This window comes from Callorhinus ursinus, unplaced genomic scaffold (genome assembly GCF_003265705.2).
Source record: "Callorhinus ursinus isolate GAN/ISIS: 27379988/994484 unplaced genomic scaffold, GSC_fseal_2.0 scaffold20, whole genome shotgun sequence".
NCBI lineage: Eukaryota > Metazoa > Chordata > Mammalia > Carnivora > Otariidae > Callorhinus > Callorhinus ursinus.
The window spans coordinates 2,921,352-2,940,733 of NW_027397082.1; the positions used below are offsets into that span (position 1 = coordinate 2,921,352).

Sequence of the window (19,382 nt, forward strand, 5' to 3'; positions counted from 1 at the left end):
GTCATAATAACCCATATTACTTTTTTATTTATTTAAATTTTTTTGGGTGAGTAACGTGATAGAAGTTTATTAAGCAAGGATACAGAAAAAGCTCTCAGGAGTGAGAGGGGTCCCGACAAGGTTGCCTACTTTTTTTTTTCTTGAATCAGTGTATTCATCTTGTTATTTATTGGTTAATTTCGATAGATAATTGAGGAATTTAAGATTGTCTAATGGAGAAGCAAGAGTTCTGGACAGGCAGTCTGAGGATATTTTGGTTCTAGTTGCCTGCTGTGAAATCTGGGCCAAATCAGGTAATCTCTTTTGGACCAGGTGGCTTTCCATATAAAACAATTCATCCTCGTTGCTCAAACTGTGGTTCGGTGCCTGTCTGTGAACTGTCTGCTGATCCAGGATGAAATAATTCAAGAGAATATGCATTTATTAAGGGTGGGGTTTTTTTGTTTTTGGTGGTTTTGGTTTGTTTTTGGTAGCAATTTCATGGTAATTTTATGTGTGTTTACTCTGTTTAGGAAAACTGAGCTTGTTTTTCAATTTATTTTTGTAATAGTTTTGTTGTATTTCATAAAAATATGGGCAATAGGTTGGAAATTTAAAAAAATAATTTGTCCCTTTACTGTGATGTGGGAGAAACGCTGCACTAGATTGTCTCCTAGATTTCTTAGTGTTGCTTTGTCTTAGTAAACGTGTGGGGAAGAGCCTACATTGGAAATCTTGGTGGTCTTGGGATACTTGCCCCAACCACTTAGGCTTTTTATGTTAAGAATTCCACGAAGGGGGCACCTTAGTGGCTCAGTTGGTTAAGCATCTGCATTAAGTGTCTGCCTTTGGCTCAGGTGATCCCAGGGTGCTGGGATCGAGTCCCACAAGGGGCTCCCTGCTCAGCGGGAAGTCTGCTCCTTCTCTCTCTCTCTCAAATAAATAAAATCTTAAAAAATAAAAAAAAAAGAGTTCAAAGATATTTTCACATGATTTTGTAGTCCTGACTTGAAACTTTTAAATTTTTGACCAAAAGAAAAATCTACTTGAAATTAAAGAGGAAGACGATTGGAAGTTTTTTAACCAATTGAAACTGATTTCCTGCCCTTTTTTTTTTTTTAAGATTTTTATTTATTAATTTGAGAGAGAGCACATGAAAAGGGGGAGGGTCAGAGGGAGAAGCAGACTCCCTGCTGAGCAGGGAGCCCAGGACTGGATCCCGGGACTCTAGGATCATGACCTGAGCTGAAGGCAGTCGCTTAACCAACTGAGCCACCCAGGCGCCCTGATTTCCTGCTCTTCAAAGTATTTTCCTTTCTGTAGGGACACCCTTAAAACACTACCTGATGAAATAATGAGGAAAAAGAGGTCCTATAGAAGACAAACATGCTCATTATAGAACGAGTGGATAAATAGAAGAAACTATTTACACGTTATCTTATTACTCAGAAATAACCTCTATATTGTCTTTTATGTCCTTCCAGATTTTTTTTTTTTTTTTTTAAAGATTTTGTTTATTTGACAGAGACACAGCGAGAGCAGGAACACAAGCAGGGGGAGTGGGAGTGGGAGAAGCAGGCTTCCCGCAGAGCAGGGAGCCTGATGTGGGGCTCGGTCCCAGCACCCTGGGATCACAACCTGAGCCGAAGGCAGACGCTTAAAGACTGAGCCACCCAGGCGCCCCTTTCCAGATTTTTTTTCTTATACATTCTTCCAAGTAGTGTAATAATGATGCACTTAAAAAAACTTTTTTTAAGTCACGTTTATTAAAGTGTAATTTACATTTAGCAAAACTCACCCTGAAATTTGAAAAATGCGGTCACCATCATAATCAGGATGTAAAACATTTCTTCAAAATGCCCTTTTTGCAACTAAGCCCACCCTGATCCTTAAGAATCCATTGATTTGTTTTCTGTCAAAAGGATCGCATTTAATCATTAAAATGATCTGTTATGGAAAAATTTGTAAGCATACAAAACCAAATTTTTAGAAGTTTACTTTCAAACATCTTTAGGATTGTCAGAATGGGATTTAAAAATAACCTTTGCAAATTAAAGCACAGTTGACAAAGTTGTCAAGATAGTTGTAGCTAATCTAGTTATGTCAGGCTTCGGGCAGGGGCTTGTTGGTAGAAAGACTAAATGATAAAATTGAATTTTACAAAATTCTCTATGGGGCAGATAGATACTCTTACAGATATTTGATACCTTCTTAAAATTCACCCTTGCTACTACTGTGAAAGGGACAAAGAAAGAAAAGCCTCTGTTGTATTTATATTAGTTGGTACATGTTCAAATACATCTTACCTACTTTAAAAGCTGCTTTTGAGCACCAGCCCTGAAGCTCATCTTGAGCTGGACTGAGTGGAGTCACACGTTGTGGCTGAAAGGGCAGTGCAATTTTTTTTTTTAAGTGTTCTATCTTAATTTGAAGAAGTTTAAGGATTTAGTATTTTTGTGATCAAGGCAGTTTTCTGAAATAGATATTATGGATGAATAAAAGGATCACACATAAAGGAATTTTACTTCCCTTTTTTTTTAAATTCAGTAACAAATGTTTTAGGTTTCATAAAGAGATTTGGATTAGATTTTTTTGTTTGTTTAGAATGCAGTGACTAATTTATACTGCTAATTTTAGGAAGCATTCAAAGCTGTGGAAGATATTCATGGACTATTCACCTTGTCTAAAAAACCACCTAAACCTCAGTTGATGGCAAATTACTATAATAAAGTCTCAACTGTGTTTTGGAAATCTGGAAATGCTCTTTTTCATGCATCTACACTCCATCGTCTTTACCATTTATCCAGAGAAATGAGAAAGAATCTTACACAAGAAGAGATGCAAAGGTAAGAATGTTACAGTCAAATAATACTGAAATTATGAAAAAAATACCTTCTACTAAGTGGCATGGTTCCAGGTTAGGGTTTCTGAACCTCTGCACCATTGACATTTGGGGCTGGATAATTTACTGTTGTGGGGGACTGCACTTAGGATGTTTTGCAGCATCTCTAGTATACCCACTGGATGCTGGTAGTAATTCTTCCACTTCTCACTGTCAGAAGTGTCTCCAGACATGGTTGTTCTCTGGTAGTATTCTTGGTCTTCAGGTAACTGTCTTGTCTGATAACCAACTCTGCCAAAAACCTGATTGAGAAAATCGAATATTAGGAAAGACAGTGTTATGGTATGAGGTTTCTATCCATATACGGTACTTAAAATCTAGTCTTAAGACAAAGAAGAGAATTAAATAAATGCTGCCATCAAGTCACTTTTTCCTCTGATTATAAAATATAACTGAGTGTGTGTTCGAATATAGAGAAGGGGTCTATAGCCTAGCAGTCTAAAAACCACTTTATTATTTTTTTTTAACAAAACATGCAGTGTATTTTCTTTCAGTCGTGTTTATTTTTTTTTAATGTTTCAGTTTTTTTTAATGTTTCAGTTGGACTCAGGGAGCTCACAGACCACACTTTTTTCTCTTACTGGCAGACCATGTTATTTTGGCCTCTAGTAGAATTATGTATACCAAATTGTTTTTCTTTTAGCTTTACAGCAATTATGGGAACCAACTAAATGAATTTTCCTAGTATATTTTCTTTGAAACTCTTAAGGACCATCCATGTTCATTATGTCATTCACTGTCCTTTATGTAATCCATGTCTGAGATTAAAAAAACAAACTTGGGTTCCTTTAAGGTATTTCTGTACTATCCCTTTAGAAAATGCTGTAATAACAGTATTATAATAATAAACATTAGGCTATTTAACTCTATGTACATAATTTGCTTAATCTTTACAACAGCCTCCTAACTCAGAAAATTAAGTATCTTGCCTTAGGTTCTAGTCCTGGAAATGGTGAAGCTGAGATTCTAACTCTTGACCCTTGTGCTCCAGAGCCCACTATCCTTAATGTCCTATAATGCTCTGAATTCAACCTGACTTTGCTCTTGTGTTCTAAGGAAGCTAAGATTTAGCCCCACCACGAATCCTTCGCTCCCCCCACCCCCCGGTCGTGTTCACTTAACAATCCTTGTAAGCTTTCCCCCTTTATTCATGTCATTTTTTTCCTTAATTTTTAAAGCTGCCTTAATTGTTTTTCTAAGGAAGCATCAGGTATACAAATGTACCTATTCTACGTTTTAAACCCACAGTCTTTTTCTGTAGCTGGCAAATATTGACAGTAAGCGGGTGGGTGAAGTTCGGCTTCTCCCAAGTATTCATTTTAGCACAGTCCATTTCCCTTCATCTCATGCTTTGATGAATAACATATATGAATACAATCTGCTAATATGGCGCACATATTCTGTCACTGGCGTATCTTACCAGACAATTACAGAAGTGGTTTTTTTTTTTAAATCAGGTGACATTTATGAATTTAACAGATTTGTAATTTTGTTCTCCAGAATGTCTACCAGAGTCCTTTTGGCCACTCTTTCTATCCCTATTACTCCTGAGCGTACTGATATTGCTCGACTTCTGGATATGGACGGCATTATAGTCGAGAAACAACGTCGCCTTGCAACACTGCTAGGTCTTCAAGCCCCACCAACACGAATTGGCCTTATTAATGATATGGTTGGTATAAATTTGAGCATTCTTACAGCTCAGAATAAAAAACTTTATGGTCAGATTTTATAATTAATGCTAGGTGGTTCTGATGGACTAATTTGAGTCCTCATTGTACCCATAGATACGTGTAGAAATTGATAAGAAGGGTACCAGTTGAAGTCAGGTCAATAGATTAGCTGACTGAGCCTATCTTAGCATATTTCCTCTTTGGAGAAGGGATGTTAAATGGAGAATCTAGAATAATTTCTTGATAGGAATAAAATTAGAGCTGGGAGAATTTTATTTGAATGCTTAAACCACAGCTAATTTCAATACAGATATAAGGGCATTTATAAGGGGAAGTATTCAAGAAATGTGGAACATCAGTCATGCACCCATTTTGTATTGGAGATAGACTAGAGTGTTTGTGTGTGGGGATAGGATCTTTGGTTGTTTGCCTCTGTCTTGTGACTAAGTAGGTCTGTATGGAAACACACTCCTGTGCTTGCAAGTCTTGCTGTGTCCCTTCAGTTAGTCTTTTGTTGGGTTAGCAGTCCCAACATGTGAAGGATAAAGGTCCACGTGCATTATGTATTCTAGAATGTTTATAGCTAAGGTATGTTAAGATTTAGTTATGGGCAGTTTTGAGGTTTATGAAAGTAAGCCACTTTTTTGTCTCCTTTTAAGAAACATTACGCAGTGGCACCCTTAGCTGAGTTCTAGTCCCATATAAGAATATAAATCATAAATGTAATTGGGTAAATTCTCATAAGGTAGTTTCTAGTTACCCCCCCCAAGAGCCACTGCCCTGATTTGTAACACCGCATATTAGTTTGCCTGTGTAACTTTGTATGAAATTTAAGTTTTGTATATATGCAATAATATGTTAAATTCTTTTTCTTACCATTATATTTGTGAGATTTATTTACATGTTGAATGTAGCTGTTTTTTCTTTGATCATTTCTGTATAAGAACATCTCCTTATTGGGGCGCCTGGGTGGCTCAGTCTTTAAGCATCTGCCTTTGGCTCAGGTCATGATCTCAGGGTCCTGGGATCCAGCCCCACATCTGGCTCCCTGCTCCGCAGGAATCCTGCTTCTCCCTCTGCCCCTCCCCCTGCTCATGCTTTCTCTCTCAAATAAATAAATAATCTTTAAAAAAAACCTTGTATGTACTGTAGTGTTGCTGTGGTGATTTTTGTGTGATAGTTACTTGTAAGCTGTGGTATTTTACTTATTACTGGTAATAAATTAGCTTGTATACATGAGTTGTCTTTGTAAATATCATTGATCATGTTGAGTTAGAGTTTTTATATCCTTATTAAGCCCTTGGGGGACTTTTCACTGTAGGTAGATGCATAATTTGGGGTTAGAGACCCAAACATAGTTTTCCTTTGAATTCCTCTGATGAATTTAAAGAGAGTTGAGGCCAATTTTTCAGACGTTTTTCAGATTTCCAATCCCCTATTTTTCTTATTTATACTCAGTTCAGTTGGAAATCTAGTTGGAAAATTTCCATCAGCAAATTACACCTTCTGTTTATTGTAGGTTAGATTCAACGTACTACAGTATGTTGTCCCTGAAGTGAAAGACCTTTACAATTGGCTGGAAGTAGAATTTAACCCACTAAAACTCTGTGAGAGAGTCACAAAGGTAAGACTTTGTTTTTTAGTTTTGGTTATACTACCATATAGCTGGCCCTTTTGCTATCTCATATTTATATTGAGAGAGAAGTATTGTCTTATACATTTGAATTCAGTGCACATTTCATTATCTTTTTTTCTTTACATCAAGAAAAAAGATATTTCTGATGTGCTAAATAAACTTTTGGAGGTAAATTAGCAGCATGACTAATTTAGCCATTGCTGTCAGTCACCTTCAGACAAGCCTCAATATAGCTTCGTATTTGTGTATTTCCCTGCACTGTGCGATGTTTTTATATGTTTAAATTTAGAAAAGTTTCACAAAGGGGCGCCTGGGTGGCTCAGTCGTTAAGCGTCTGCCTTCGGCTCAGGTCATCGTCCCAGGGTCCTGGGATCGAGCCCCGTACCGGGCTCCTTGCTCCGCGGGAAGCCTGCTTCTCCTTCTCCCACTCCCCCTGCTTGTGTTCCTGCTTTCGCTATCTCTCTCTCTCTCTGTCAAATAAATAAATAAAATAATTAAAAAAAAAAAAGAAAGAAAGAAAAGTTTCACAAACGTTTGAATGTTACTTAGAAAGTATAATTATTTTTTAACATACTGGACGGTGCAGGTTCTGAATTGGGTTCGGGACCAACCTGAAAAGGAACCAGAGTTGCAGCAGTATGTTCCACAGCTGCAAAACAACACCATACTCCGTCTTCTGCAGCAGGTATTTCTCCCCTTGATTGTTTTTATCACAACACTAAAAAAATGTTGGAATCACTAGGGAGTGAACCCTTCACCAAACTCTGTCTTTACCAAATTAGTCTCACTATTTATTTGATTTGAAAAACAATTATTTTATGTAATTTGTAATTGCTTTTTTTCCCCTTATTGAACACCATCTTTGTACATTATTCCTCATTAACAGTGCAAATCAATTTTACTCTTTTAATAACCTTTGTGGTATTACATTATCTAAAGGGTACTGTGATTCATTTATTCAGACTCTCCTGATGGAAGTGTATTTCTAGGGGTTTTTTTGCTATTAGAAAATGTTGCAGCAGTGAACATTTCCATACATGTACCTTTGCATACTTCTGGCTTTCTGTCGCCTAGGAAGTGAAATTAGTCACAGGGCTTACACATGTAAAGCTTTAATAGCTTTTCAAGATTCAGTTAATGAACCCTCCTACCAGTAGTGACTGGGAAAGCCTTTTCTCTTACACTAGTTATTGTTAGTCTTTTAACATATTTTAGTTTGACTTCTGTAAGTTTGAAGATTATAGTTTGTAATGACTTCAGTGTTCCTGTTTTGTCTTCATTTGTTTCATTGGGAGGGGGCTTTTCTGATAACGTTGACTTGCAGTATTTGTGCACATTTCATTGGCCTGCTTCTCTTGTATATGTGAGCAGTGTTATTTCTTATGTGCTATACAAATAGTTGAAGGTTAATTAGCAGTATAACTAAGTAGTAATGCTGCCAGTCTCCTTCAGACAAATAAGTTCATTGACAGCGTTCAGGGGCGCCTGGGTGGCTCGGTCGTTAGGCGTCTGCCTTTGGCTCAGGTCGTGATCCCAGGGTTCTGGGATCGAGCCCCGCGTCGGGCTCCCTGCTCAGCGGGAGGCCTGCTTCTCCCTCTCCCTCTGCTTGTGTCCCCTCTCTCACTGTGTCTCTCTCTGTCAAATAAATTTAAAAAACCTTTAAAAAATTTAAAAAAACATTCAGATCAGTTAGGTAAGTAGCAGGTCTTTATCTACAAATACGTGGCCATTCAGGGCTTTGTGTTTTATAAAACTAGGATTTGAAAGGCTTATGTTTCTGAGGAATGGTATAATGTGATGGTTTAAAGCATAGCATTTGGGGTTGATAGCCTTGAATTGGAATTCCAGTTTCAGCAATGTAGTGTTGACACTCTGAGCTTCAGTTTCTTTTCTCTGAGAAATGGACATAATTTCTACTTCTCATGCTTGTGTAAGACTGCACAAAAAAATGCTGAATAAGTGATAGCTGTTGTTACTAACCTTGTGTTTCTTATGCAGGTGGCACAAATTTATCAGAGCATTGAGTTTTCTCGTTTGACTTCTCTGGTTCCTTTTGTTGATGCTTTCCAACTGGAACGGGCTATAGTAGATGCAGCGAGGCACTGTGACCTGCAGGTATGTGCCGGAAGGGACACTGAGGTGGAAGGCCTTGAAGGACTAAAAAACACATATTATGTCCTTTGTTTCTCAGCTTTTAGTTTAGTGGCACCATTTTAAAGTTGTACTGACTGAATCTTCTGGTTTTTGTATATAACATTCTTAATTTTTTTCCCTCATAATCAGTTGAAATTTTTTAATCAAAAGTCATTCATTCCTGGAATGATTTCATGTTTATGTATAGATGTAAGTATTGATGATGTTACTTAATTCTCAAAGGTTCGTATTGACCACACTTCTCGGACACTTAGTTTTGGATCTGATTTGAATTATGCTACTCGAGAAGATGCTCCAATTGGTCCTCATTTGCAAAGCATGCCTTCAGAACAGATAAGAAATCAGCTGACAGCCATGTCCTCAGTACTTGCAAAGGCACTCGAAGTCATTAAGCCAGCTCATATATTGGTATGTATCTTTAGGGGAAAATGACCTACAGAGTTTTTGAGGGGCCCTTATGCTATGTCTTGCACGAAAAGGTTTGAGATGAGTCTGATAAAGTGGGCTTATTATATATTTCCTATTCAGTTGTATTTGCTAGTTTTGGTATTATACCTACTACACATATGACGCCCCCCCCCCCAATCCCCTTTAGGGAGTATTATGCTTGGGCTTTTCCTTTCTGCCTAAGTTCTTTTCTTGTTTGTGTGCTCTGTTGGCATTTCCCCTTGGCTTGCACACTTAAGTAGATTTGGTGCAGAGAAAACTTGACCTAGCAAATAAAGGTTCTTTAGCTACGTCACTCCTATTAATAGAAGACTGTATAGGTCATAGTATTTGGTGCTGGGAACTAGTAGTTCGAATAACATCATCTCCTGTTCCTGAATGCCAACACATGGGTAATGCATCAGGATTATTTAGTAATTACTTGATGCCTAATATGGTGTGTCACAAAAGAATTTTTTAAAATGCATTTGTCTTTGAAGCAAGAGAAAGAAGAACAGCATCAGTTGGCTGTTACTGCATACCTTAAAAATTCACGAAAAGAGCATCAGCGTATCCTGGCTCGCCGTCAGACAATTGAGGAAAGGAAAGAGCGCCTTGAGAGTCTGAATATTCAGCGTGAGAAAGAAGAATTGGAGCAGAGGGAAGCTGAGCTCCAGAAAGTACGGAAGGCTGAAGAAGAGAGGCTGCGACAGGAGGCAAAGGAGAGGGAGAAGGAGCGCATCCTACAGGAACATGAACAAATCAAAAAGAAAACTGTCCGTGAGCGTTTGGAGCAGATCAAGAAAACAGAACTGGGTGCCAAAGCATTCAAAGACATTGATATTGAAGTATGTAGCACATTCCTTCTTAACAACTATAATCCACATCTCAAAAGCATAGTCCTTTACCGTTTATTGATTACTTTGGATTGTCTGGTCATTTTCACTCACTTTGGTACAGCTGATTCATTAACTGTAATCTATGAAGTAAACATTTGTTTTTAATGGCTCCGCAGTTTTTAACCATTATTAAAATGGAGTTGGGTACATGCAGTTTAGAGGAAAGAGAAATAGATGTTAAGGTCATGTTGTTTTCCCTACATGGAAGTGGAAATACGGCTCTTGTAAAGCATTTTTACATTGCCTTAAGTTTACCAATTGTGAGCATTTACTCATTGTATAGAAAGTAATTTAGGTTTTGATTTTAGAAAAATCACATTTCCACACACATTTCTCTTATATTCTTATTACTGATTGTGCATTTGTAATACTTTTCAGGATCTTGAAGAATTGGATCCGGATTTCATCATGGCTAAACAGGTTGAACAACTGGAGAAAGAAAAGAAGGAACTTCAGGAACGCCTGAAGAATCAAGAAAAGAAGGTAGATGAAAGAACTGGTTGGTAAACTTTTAACAAGCCAGGTTAACAAAAATTTTTTTAAACTACATTTGTTTTCATGTCATTCAGATTGACTATTTTGAAAGAGCTAAACGCTTGGAGGAAATCCCGTTGATAAAGAGTGCTTATGAAGAACAGAGGATTAAAGACATGGATCTGTGGGAACAACAGGAAGAAGAAAGAGTAAGGTTTTCGTTTAACTGTAACGTTTGTAGACTGTAAATTATAATTAAATCCTCTGCCAATAACGGGGCCATGGTTTCAAAACTGTGATTATTTTGTGTTCCTTTGCCAGGAATGGTGCTTTAATGGCTGCGTACTAACAGATTGGTGGGCAGATAGAAATTTTCACAATAGAGATTAAAAAATGAAACTTGTAAAATACAAAGGGCAGCTGAAAAGTTCACTAAAAAAAAAAAACCAAAAACCCAGCTTTATGGGGATATAATTCACATGCCATACAGTTCTCCCATTTAAACTGTATAGTTCATGGTTTTTAGTATGTTTACAGAATTGCACAGCCATTTAATTTTAAGACGTACCCCAAAAGAAGCTCCATACCCACTGGGAGTCATTCCCCGTTTCCTCCCCCACCACCTCGGCCTCCTACAATTAGCAATCTCCTTTCTGTCTTTGTAGATTTGCCTAGTTTTTAGACCTTTTATATAAATAGAGCCACATAATAAATGGTCTTTGTGACTAGGCAGTTCCTTCTGTAGTTTTGTTAGTACATATTATATTTACCTAATTATTCAAAAACAAGGTTTGCAAATTCTTGTAGTGGCCAAATTTGTGATTAAAAACTAGTGGCTCTACTTTGGTTAAAAATAAAAAGTAACTACAGATAGCACATCTGTGGGGACTGGTGTGGGGAATGCAGCCTCTTGGTTGCATTGGAGTGTTGTCACTCTGGGCTTCGTTTGCCAGTTCCTTCCATTTTTTCAGAAGTTATAATTTGTGTGGTAATATGTAAAATTAGGGAACCAAGAATGCAGACCAAAAAGTACTTGAGATGATCTGCTCTAGTCCTTGCCCTGAAGCCTTCCTTTTTCTCTTTGGAGTGCAAAGGGAAAAGCCTCCTTAAACCAGTAGTGCACCCTACTTTAACCTCTAGTTTTCTTTAAGGGAGAAAATATTTTACTGTTAAACCATAGTGCTTATTACTTCTGAGGTATTTTATTTTACTGTATACATTATAGTTTTTCTTCTATAAAAATTTGTAGTATTTTTGGGCCTAAATCAAAAGTTTCTTATAGATGCCTCCCAGGACTCCTTTATCCATCTTCTGTCCCCACATGCCTTTCTAGGGACATGTGGGTATAGATGATCGTAACTCTTCCATGTTTATGGCAAGATGGAAGGGGCAGAGGAGCTGCTTGTCATTCTTCAAGAATATCTGTCAGGAATTAAGAGTAAATTAATCAGTTAATGAATCCTTTGAAATTTGACTTCGTATTATGTACTTGCAGATCACTACCATGCAACTAGAACGTGAAAAGGCTCTTGAACATAAGAATCGAATGTCACGAATGCTTGAAGACAGAGATTTATTTGTAATGCGACTCAAGGCTGCACGACAGTCTGTTTATGAGGTGAAGTTACTGGTTTCAGGGAAACATTCATGAGCGTTTTAGTTTTGCCTTAAGGTTCTTTAACACAGTGGTACATTCTGTCTTGACCTTTTGTAATGATCATTCAAGTAATATTTCTATATTTTTCTATATATTACTAGATATATTTCTACTGATATTCAGTGGAAATATTACTTAATACTTCAAGTAATATCTCAAATATTACTTGAAATATAGGCTATTAATCAGTCAGCCACGCTATAAACAAATTTTTCTGAAGGTGAAAGTGGACTGCATAAAATTTGCTTTTGATACAAGCTTTTGTTTACTCTTTGATTTAGAAAGGAAAAAGGTAGATCAAAGTGTCTTGCTCTTAAATTCTAATTTAATCCTTCGATTTGTTTTATATAAAGCAAACCCACTAGGTGTAGAAAATAGCTGTCAACAAATTAAAATTTAAAAAATTTGACATATGAAAAAACTCCACAGTCATTTGGAAATTTTTAAAGATTTTATTTATTTAGGGAGGTGGGGGGCAGAGAGAATCTCAGGCAGGCTCCACACCCAGCGCAGAGCCTGACGTGCAACTTAATCTCAACCTTGAGATCATGACCTGAGTTGAAACCAAGAGTCAAATTCCCAACGGACTGAGCCACCAGGCACCCCCATTTGGAAGTTCTTGTACTTGAAAGCTGCTTCTATGGTTTCAAGAAATTTGCAGCACTTTGGTAAACTTCAAATTTAACTAGTTAATAGCTCTTCAGAATTTTTAATTTTTTTGTTTTGTTTTGTTCTTGTTATACATTCTGTTAATAGGAAAAGCTTAAACAGTTTGAGGAGCGATTAGCAGAAGAAAGGCATAATCGCTTGGAAGAACGTAAAAGGCAACGTAAAGAAGAACGCAGAATAACCTACCACAGAGAAAAAGAAGAGGAGGAACAGAGGAGGGCGGAAGAACAAATGCTAAAAGGTATCTATAGACCAAGATTGGAGGTAGTATAAGGCAAGGTTGATATTCAGTTTATAGCTGTCATATTCAGGGCGCCTGGGTGGGTCAGTTGGTTAAGCATCTCACTTCAGCTCAGGTCATGATTGCAGGGTCCTGGGATCAAGTCTCACATCCAGCTCCCTTCTCATTGGGGAGTCTGCTTCTCCCTTTACCTCTGCCCCTCCCCCTGCTCATGCTCACTCTCTGTCAGATAAATAGAATCTTTAAAAAAAAAAAAGTAAATATAGCAGTCATATTCAGAAAATACAGAAACAAGGAACCAGGATCATTGGCTTCTTTTTTTAAAGATTTTATTCATTTGTGAGAGAGAGAGAGAGCGTGTTCACAAGCAGGGGGAGCAGCAGAGGGAGAGGGAAGCAGGCTCCCCGCTGAGCAGGGAGCCTGATGCAGTGATGTAATGACATGAGCTGAAGGCAGACGCTTAACCGACTGAGCCACCCAGGCGTTCTGGATCATTGGCTTCTTAACTGCAACTAACTAGAACCTAGTTTTTAGTTGCCTGAAGTTTGTTATAGGTGAGGATGTTATTTCCTCTACCAGCTTATTTCCGCATTTTTGGTGTTTCTTAAAAAATAGTAACACTTCTTAATTTTTATCATTGTATTTTATGTAATAGTAATACTTACTGAGGAACAGTGCCGGATGAAGTCTGTCAAATGATTCTTTATCTGGAAATCCCAGATGTTCAGGAGTTGGGGAGGGATTCAAGTATCTTCTTGTCATTACAAAACTATTCATGTTGAGTGGCATAATACTTGTTTTACTTGAGTATCTTCTGCCCCTTAGCTGATATAGACTACTTAAAATATAAAAAAAAATTTTCCTTCTCCTTTATGCTGCCTGTTTAATACTAGCAAAGTAGACCTAGCAAGAGGGGAAAGATGCAGGTAGAGGTACTATATAACCCTAATTCATTATATAGAGCGTGAAGAGAGAGAGCGTGCCGAACGGGCCAAACGCGAGGAAGAGCTACGAGAGTATCAGGAGCGGGTCAAGAAATTAGAAGAAGTAGAAAGGAAAAAACGCCAAAGAGAGCTGGAAATTGAAGAAAGGGAACGGCGCAGAGAGGAAGAGAGAAGACTTGGTGATGATCCACTTTCTAGAAAGGTGAGTATAGGAGTTACTCTGTTTTTATTGCTATGTGTTTGTCACCCAGTTCTCTTGCATGATCCATACACGTCTGCACATGTCAGTGTCTGGGCTTGGTGTTTTAAATTGGTTGCATTCATCTCTCTTAAAGCCTGATATTATTTTGTCTTCCCAAAGATAGATTCCTAAGGGGGGAAATTAGACTTAGCAGAGCTGGGATTTTAGGCTTCATTTTAGAAATATTCTCTGTAAGAATGAAGTCTTCTAAGACTTTAGTATTTGACAAAAGAACATTCTTTAGTATATGGAAGAAGGACTGTTCTATTTTCCTTAAAGGGGGTTACTGTGAGCTCAGAGGATGATGTGAGTTGTCTAACTTGTTAGTACTCAAAGATGGGTCTGGTGGACCAGCAGTGAATATTGACCATCTCTTGGGAGCTTGTTAGAAATGCAGAATCTCAGGCCCAATGTCAGACCTGAATTAGAATCTGCATTTTAACAATACTCCCAAGTGATTCAAAACGCTGCTCTGAATATTTATTTTTAATTAATATGCACACATGTCCAAAATTGACCTGTGTTTCCCCCTCTATCTTGTGTCTCTGATTATCCTGTGTCTCAACTCCTGCTTCTGATTGGTGACACTGTTAACCCACTTTAATCATGGAGTTTTGAATCTACCCCTTCCTCTCCTTTCTGTTCCTACATTACTACCTTAATTCAGAATTTCCTTTTGCCTGTATTATTTACTGGTCTCCTTACTATTTTCTCTAATTATAATCTTTCTCCAGCTTTAGACTTCTCTACATTGTGGTCTGCTTGATTCCCCCCCCCTCCCCCGTAATGCATATTTGATCGTTGTACCTGCTCTTGTGTTTCACATCTTCCTTTTGGTTGGTACTCAGTACTTCTAGCCAAAGGTATAGTTTGATGCCTTACCATGTTTCTGTGACATTATCTGCATGTACTTTGTTTTCCCTTGGATGTGCCCATGTTCCTTAAGCAAGATACTTATTTTTTAAGTTAAGAGGTGAGTAGCTGGAGGATTTCTTGCCTGCCTTTCTCCATTCCTTTCTGCCACAGTGGTGTCAATTCTCTTTACTGGAGGACCTGCTATTCTTTGATTTCTTTTTAAGATGTATATGGATAGATTTTTGGTTTTGTTACTCTTGTTGCTAATTTTTATTTTTACTTCTTCAATATTAGTGAATGTGGCCTATATGATTGTTTTAAAAAATAAAAAATAAATTTATTTGAGAGTGTGCACCCTGGCTGGTGGGGGAAGGGGCATAAGGGGAGGGAGAGGGACAGGCCGACTCTCCGCTGAGCCCCATGTGGCTTGATTTAACCTGGGATCACGACCTGAGCTGAAACCAAGCGTACATGCTTAACCGACTGAGCCACCAAGCGCCCCTGTTCTGTATAATTTCTAATTTTTTGGAATTCAATACATTCTCCCCTTGGTGTCCTAAGACATGGTGTTATGCGTATTCTTTTTCTGTTGGGCACAAATTTCTCTGTGTATGTATGGAATCAGAAGTGTTGTGTTATTTTAATTTATTACATTCTGTTGATTTATGGGAGCTTCATATTCTGAAGAAAGGGAGGTAACAAACTTGCTGTGATTATGGGTTTCTGTTTTTTTTTTTTTTAATTTAGTTTTTGCAAATGTCTATTCATTCTCTTGTTCATTTTCAGCCTTTTGTTTCTGTTTTGTGCCTCCCTCTTCCTCCCTTCCCTTTCAGTTGGAGAATCTTTAGATTTATCTATTCACATTTAACATGGTAATGACTGTATTTGGTTTTATTCTTAACATTAGTTTAGAGCTTTTTATTTACTTCCATGTCCCTGCTACCTTTTCCTTTAAGCCAAACTTAACTTTTCTCAGTTCATTTTTTTGTATTCTTTTAGTGATTACAATCCAATTTTTCCTTAAAATTTATCTAAACTTCACAGACTGTATATTTTAAGAACTGTCTTCTCTGAACAAAAAATTCTGAGCATGCCTTTACTTTTACTTGTTTCATTGGGATAAGTGGAGCATTTTTGCTTCCAGCTCATTAAAACATGTTCTCTATTTAGGACTCCCTTAACAGTTGTACAGCCATATTGGCAAACACTGTTTAGTTTCAAATATGTTTATACTGTGTCACCTCTTCTCCTTTGCAGATACATATTTGTTGGTTTTGTATATCCTTGCAGGTTTTTTTTTTTTCCAGGCTGTCTTTGTGTATGTCTCAAAAGAGGTTTCGTTTTTTTCTCACAGTTGAAAAATTGTGTGATGATTTGGTCCCTTCAAAATCCTCCCTCGGAAGTTTCGAGACAGTGCTTACTGTCCTAGTACACGGGATGGGAGGGGATCTTGATAACAAGTCTTGGTCTTGTTACTTCTGTAGATACTCTGTTTTATTCCTTGGGAACTTAGAAATGCAGAATACCCTTGGGGTAAAGGGAGTGTAAAGATTTTACTGAGACTGTGTCTAGTCCCCTGAGTGTCTTTATTATTAACCCTTTTTGGCCACTTGTGCCTTTTTAGTCAGAGGATGCAATCGGTTTACCTTAGAGAAGATTAAATTTTCTTAGCTGATGGAAGTTTTTTCTCCTGTTGTCTATATTTGCCTTTAAAAGTCCTATTCTTTCTCTTTTAATGTTTCACTTTTTTCATCTCTTTGTCCTTTTGTAACTGGTTCCTTGAGATTCCTGTTCAGTTTATATGTTTATTAGCAGGGCCTGTTCTGTTTGATCTGTCAACTGAGTTAAAAATTTTTGGCAATCATACTACTTTTTTTTTTTTTTAAGATTTTACTTATTTGTCATGGGGTGGGGAGCACACAAGCAGGGGGAGTGGCAGGCAGGGGAAGAAGCAGGCTCTCTGCTAAGCAAAGAGCTAATGTGAGGCTCCATCCCAGGACCCTGGGATCATGACCTGAGCTGAAAGCAGACGTTTAACTGACTGAGCCACCCATGTGTCCCTCATGTTACTTTTTAGAATTCTTTTTGTTTAACAGCTATCATAGCCATCCCTAAAAAATCTCTTTTGAGGTGCTAGTTCTATGAAAACCTCTAATAACTTCAATTCTTTGTTCAGAGTTTAATTTGTAGAGTGAGTGTGAAGGGTGGGAGGAACTTGGTCCCTCCATTGTAGTGACCAGAAGTTTCATTGACATTTGTGTTCTTTCTCTCCCACGGTGTCCACCGCAAGAGTCCAGAGTCAGTTATGATGGCAGATGACTTAACCATCTGGCTGTTATCCTTCACTGCTTCTTAACGCTAGTGGTTATTATTGGAGGGTTTTGTTTCCAAAACACTTCTAAAGTTTAAATGAAGATCCTCTTACTCATCTACTTGGGATTGTTAACTTTGTTAGATTTTTATCTTTCTCCTTCCACCCCTGCCCTAAGTCTTGTTTCATATTTTCCAGAGTATTCTTAATTGCTGATTGTGGCCTCAGGTTATGTTTGTCGAGCAATCAAGCTGTGTCAGAGGTGTTGGTGATTAACATTGTGTGCGTTGCTCTCTACAAAGGCTGTGCCACATTTACATTTCTACTTGAAGGGTGTTTATCTCCCCACACCCTTTCTATAATTTTTAATGACAACATAGTATTTTGAAGAGGGAAGTAACTGTTAATTGAACCACTCCCCATTTGACATTTCATTTGTTCCACCTCTGTTTAGTAGGCACTGCGATGTACGTTTAGGGCACTGAGCTCTTTTCACATAATCTCAAAAGGAAAATTTGAAGTCAAAGGAGATCTGTAGATATTTTAGTAATTCCTGGGGGGGGGGGGTGCCAGATTACTTTCAGGTGGTATTTTATTTATACAGCCACTCAATACATGAGAATGCTAGTTTCACTGTACTGTCACTCTGATTTAAGGCTAAAAAAGAAACAACTTTAAAACTTGTTTATATTTAAGGACTTTAGATTGATGTAAGTGCAAAAACATTTGGTAATAATCAGTAGTTGTAATAAGTGCTGCCATTGTAGTGCCTCACATTAACTTTGGTGAATGTAGGACTCTCGCTGGGGAGATAGAGATTCAGAAGGCACATGGAGGAAAGGACCTGAAGTAGATTCCGAATGGAGAAGAGGCCCACCAGAGAAGTAAGTAGAGTCAAGGACAATAGTGCTGATTAGTTATAGGTCCTTCATAATACCTTATAGCAGGTTTTAAGTTTGGTTTATTTTGTGGAGGTGGGGAAAGGAGAATCGTGAAGAACTCTGTATGCATGTCTGTTACGGAAATGTTTTTCATAGTTAACTTCAGTGCTGTAATTACTGACTTTCTAAATATTTTGACAAATACATGCTTCAGATTTTTTTGTTCCCTAATTGAATACTATTAAGATTACAGTAAGAATGAATAGTTCTAGAACATATTTTCCTTTTCCTTTAAATTTGTTAAGTAGATTGAACCGTCCTTTAAAAATGCCTGCTCATGATAGGCAAGGTTGTTGGTCGTAAGTCCTATACAGAAATTAAATTTTGAAAGGTCATAGTAATAGATTTAGAAATTGGATGCTTCTTATAAAGTGCAATTAGATACTTTTTAAGGTGCTTTATTTGTTGATGTAAGATTTTATATTGTGTTATTTTTTATTAGGAGCACATGCTCTTTCAGGATTAGGAATAATGAATTTAGGCTGAAGTGGTTTTTAAAAGGGAGTGAAATAATTCCCCAAAAGATCATGTGCTTTTCAGAAAATGGACTCTTAAAGTTGTTTGGCTTGTTGCTCTGTAGGGAGTGGAGACGTGGAGAGGGGCGGGATGAGGAAAGGCCTCATAGAAGAGAGGAAGATCGACCAAGGCGTTTGGGAGATGAGGAAGAGAGAGAGTCTTCTCTTAGACCAGATGATGATCGCATTCCCCGGCGTGGCATGGATGATGACAGAGGTCCTAGACGTGGTCTTGATGAAGACCGGTTCTCTCGCCGTGGGGCAGACGATGACCGGCCTTCCTGGCGTAATGCTGATGATGATCGGGGTCCCAGGCGGGGCATGGATGACGACAGGCCTCCCAGACGAATTGGTGATGAAGATAGGGGGAGCTGGCGTCATGCAGATGATGATAGACCACCTAGACGGGGACTGGATGAGGACAGAGGAAGCTGGCGAACAGCTGAGGAGGACAGAGGACCAAGACGTGGGATGGACGAGGACCGGGGGCCCCGGCGAGGAGGTGCAGATGATGAGCGGCCTTCCTGGCGTAATGCTGACGATGATCGGGGTCCCAGGCGAGGCATGGATGATGACCGGGGTCCCAGGCGTGGGCTGGATGATGATCGAGGACCTTGGAGGAGTACTGATGATGACAGAATTTCTAGGCGCGGTGCAGATGATGACCGGGGGCCTTGGAGAAACATGGATGACGATCGGATTCCCAGAAGGGGTGATGACTCAAGACCTGGCCCCTGGAGACCATTTGTCAAGCCAGGTAAAATTCTGGTATTCAGAAAAACTGCTTAGATGCTTTATAGAATCTGAGGTGTTTTACAAATAGTGAAATCTTAACATGAGCTAATCACTATTCTGAGGGTGATAA

General features: G+C 38.3%; 1 protein-coding gene and 2 non-coding genes across 3 annotated transcripts in view; all 3 read left to right on the forward strand.

Annotated features, from left to right (window-relative positions):
* Nucleotides 1-19,382, forward strand: part of EIF3A (eukaryotic translation initiation factor 3 subunit A) — a 35,101-nt gene that overhangs the window by 9,610 nt on the left and 6,109 nt on the right. The window contains exons 6-19 of the mRNA XM_025880488.2: nucleotides 2,617-2,825; nucleotides 4,382-4,553; nucleotides 6,074-6,178; nucleotides 6,777-6,875; nucleotides 8,189-8,305; nucleotides 8,567-8,752; nucleotides 9,271-9,618; nucleotides 10,048-10,152; nucleotides 10,239-10,352; nucleotides 11,639-11,761; nucleotides 12,557-12,710; nucleotides 13,672-13,856; nucleotides 17,857-17,945; nucleotides 18,583-19,274. Coding sequence (XP_025736273.1) covers nucleotides 2,617-2,825; nucleotides 4,382-4,553; nucleotides 6,074-6,178; nucleotides 6,777-6,875; nucleotides 8,189-8,305; nucleotides 8,567-8,752; nucleotides 9,271-9,618; nucleotides 10,048-10,152; nucleotides 10,239-10,352; nucleotides 11,639-11,761; nucleotides 12,557-12,710; nucleotides 13,672-13,856; nucleotides 17,857-17,945; nucleotides 18,583-19,274 — 2,698 coding nt within the window. The remainder of the gene's footprint in view (nucleotides 1-2,616; nucleotides 2,826-4,381; nucleotides 4,554-6,073; nucleotides 6,179-6,776; nucleotides 6,876-8,188; nucleotides 8,306-8,566; nucleotides 8,753-9,270; nucleotides 9,619-10,047; nucleotides 10,153-10,238; nucleotides 10,353-11,638; nucleotides 11,762-12,556; nucleotides 12,711-13,671; nucleotides 13,857-17,856; nucleotides 17,946-18,582; nucleotides 19,275-19,382) is intronic.
* LOC112831009 (small nucleolar RNA SNORA19) lies at nucleotides 6,284-6,413 on the forward strand. Its single transcript, XR_003210056.1, has one exon. It is a non-coding gene; the product is annotated as a small nucleolar RNA SNORA19 (small nucleolar RNA).
* Nucleotides 7,520-7,648, forward strand: LOC112831008 (small nucleolar RNA SNORA19). Its single transcript, XR_003210055.1, has one exon. It is a non-coding gene; the product is annotated as a small nucleolar RNA SNORA19 (small nucleolar RNA).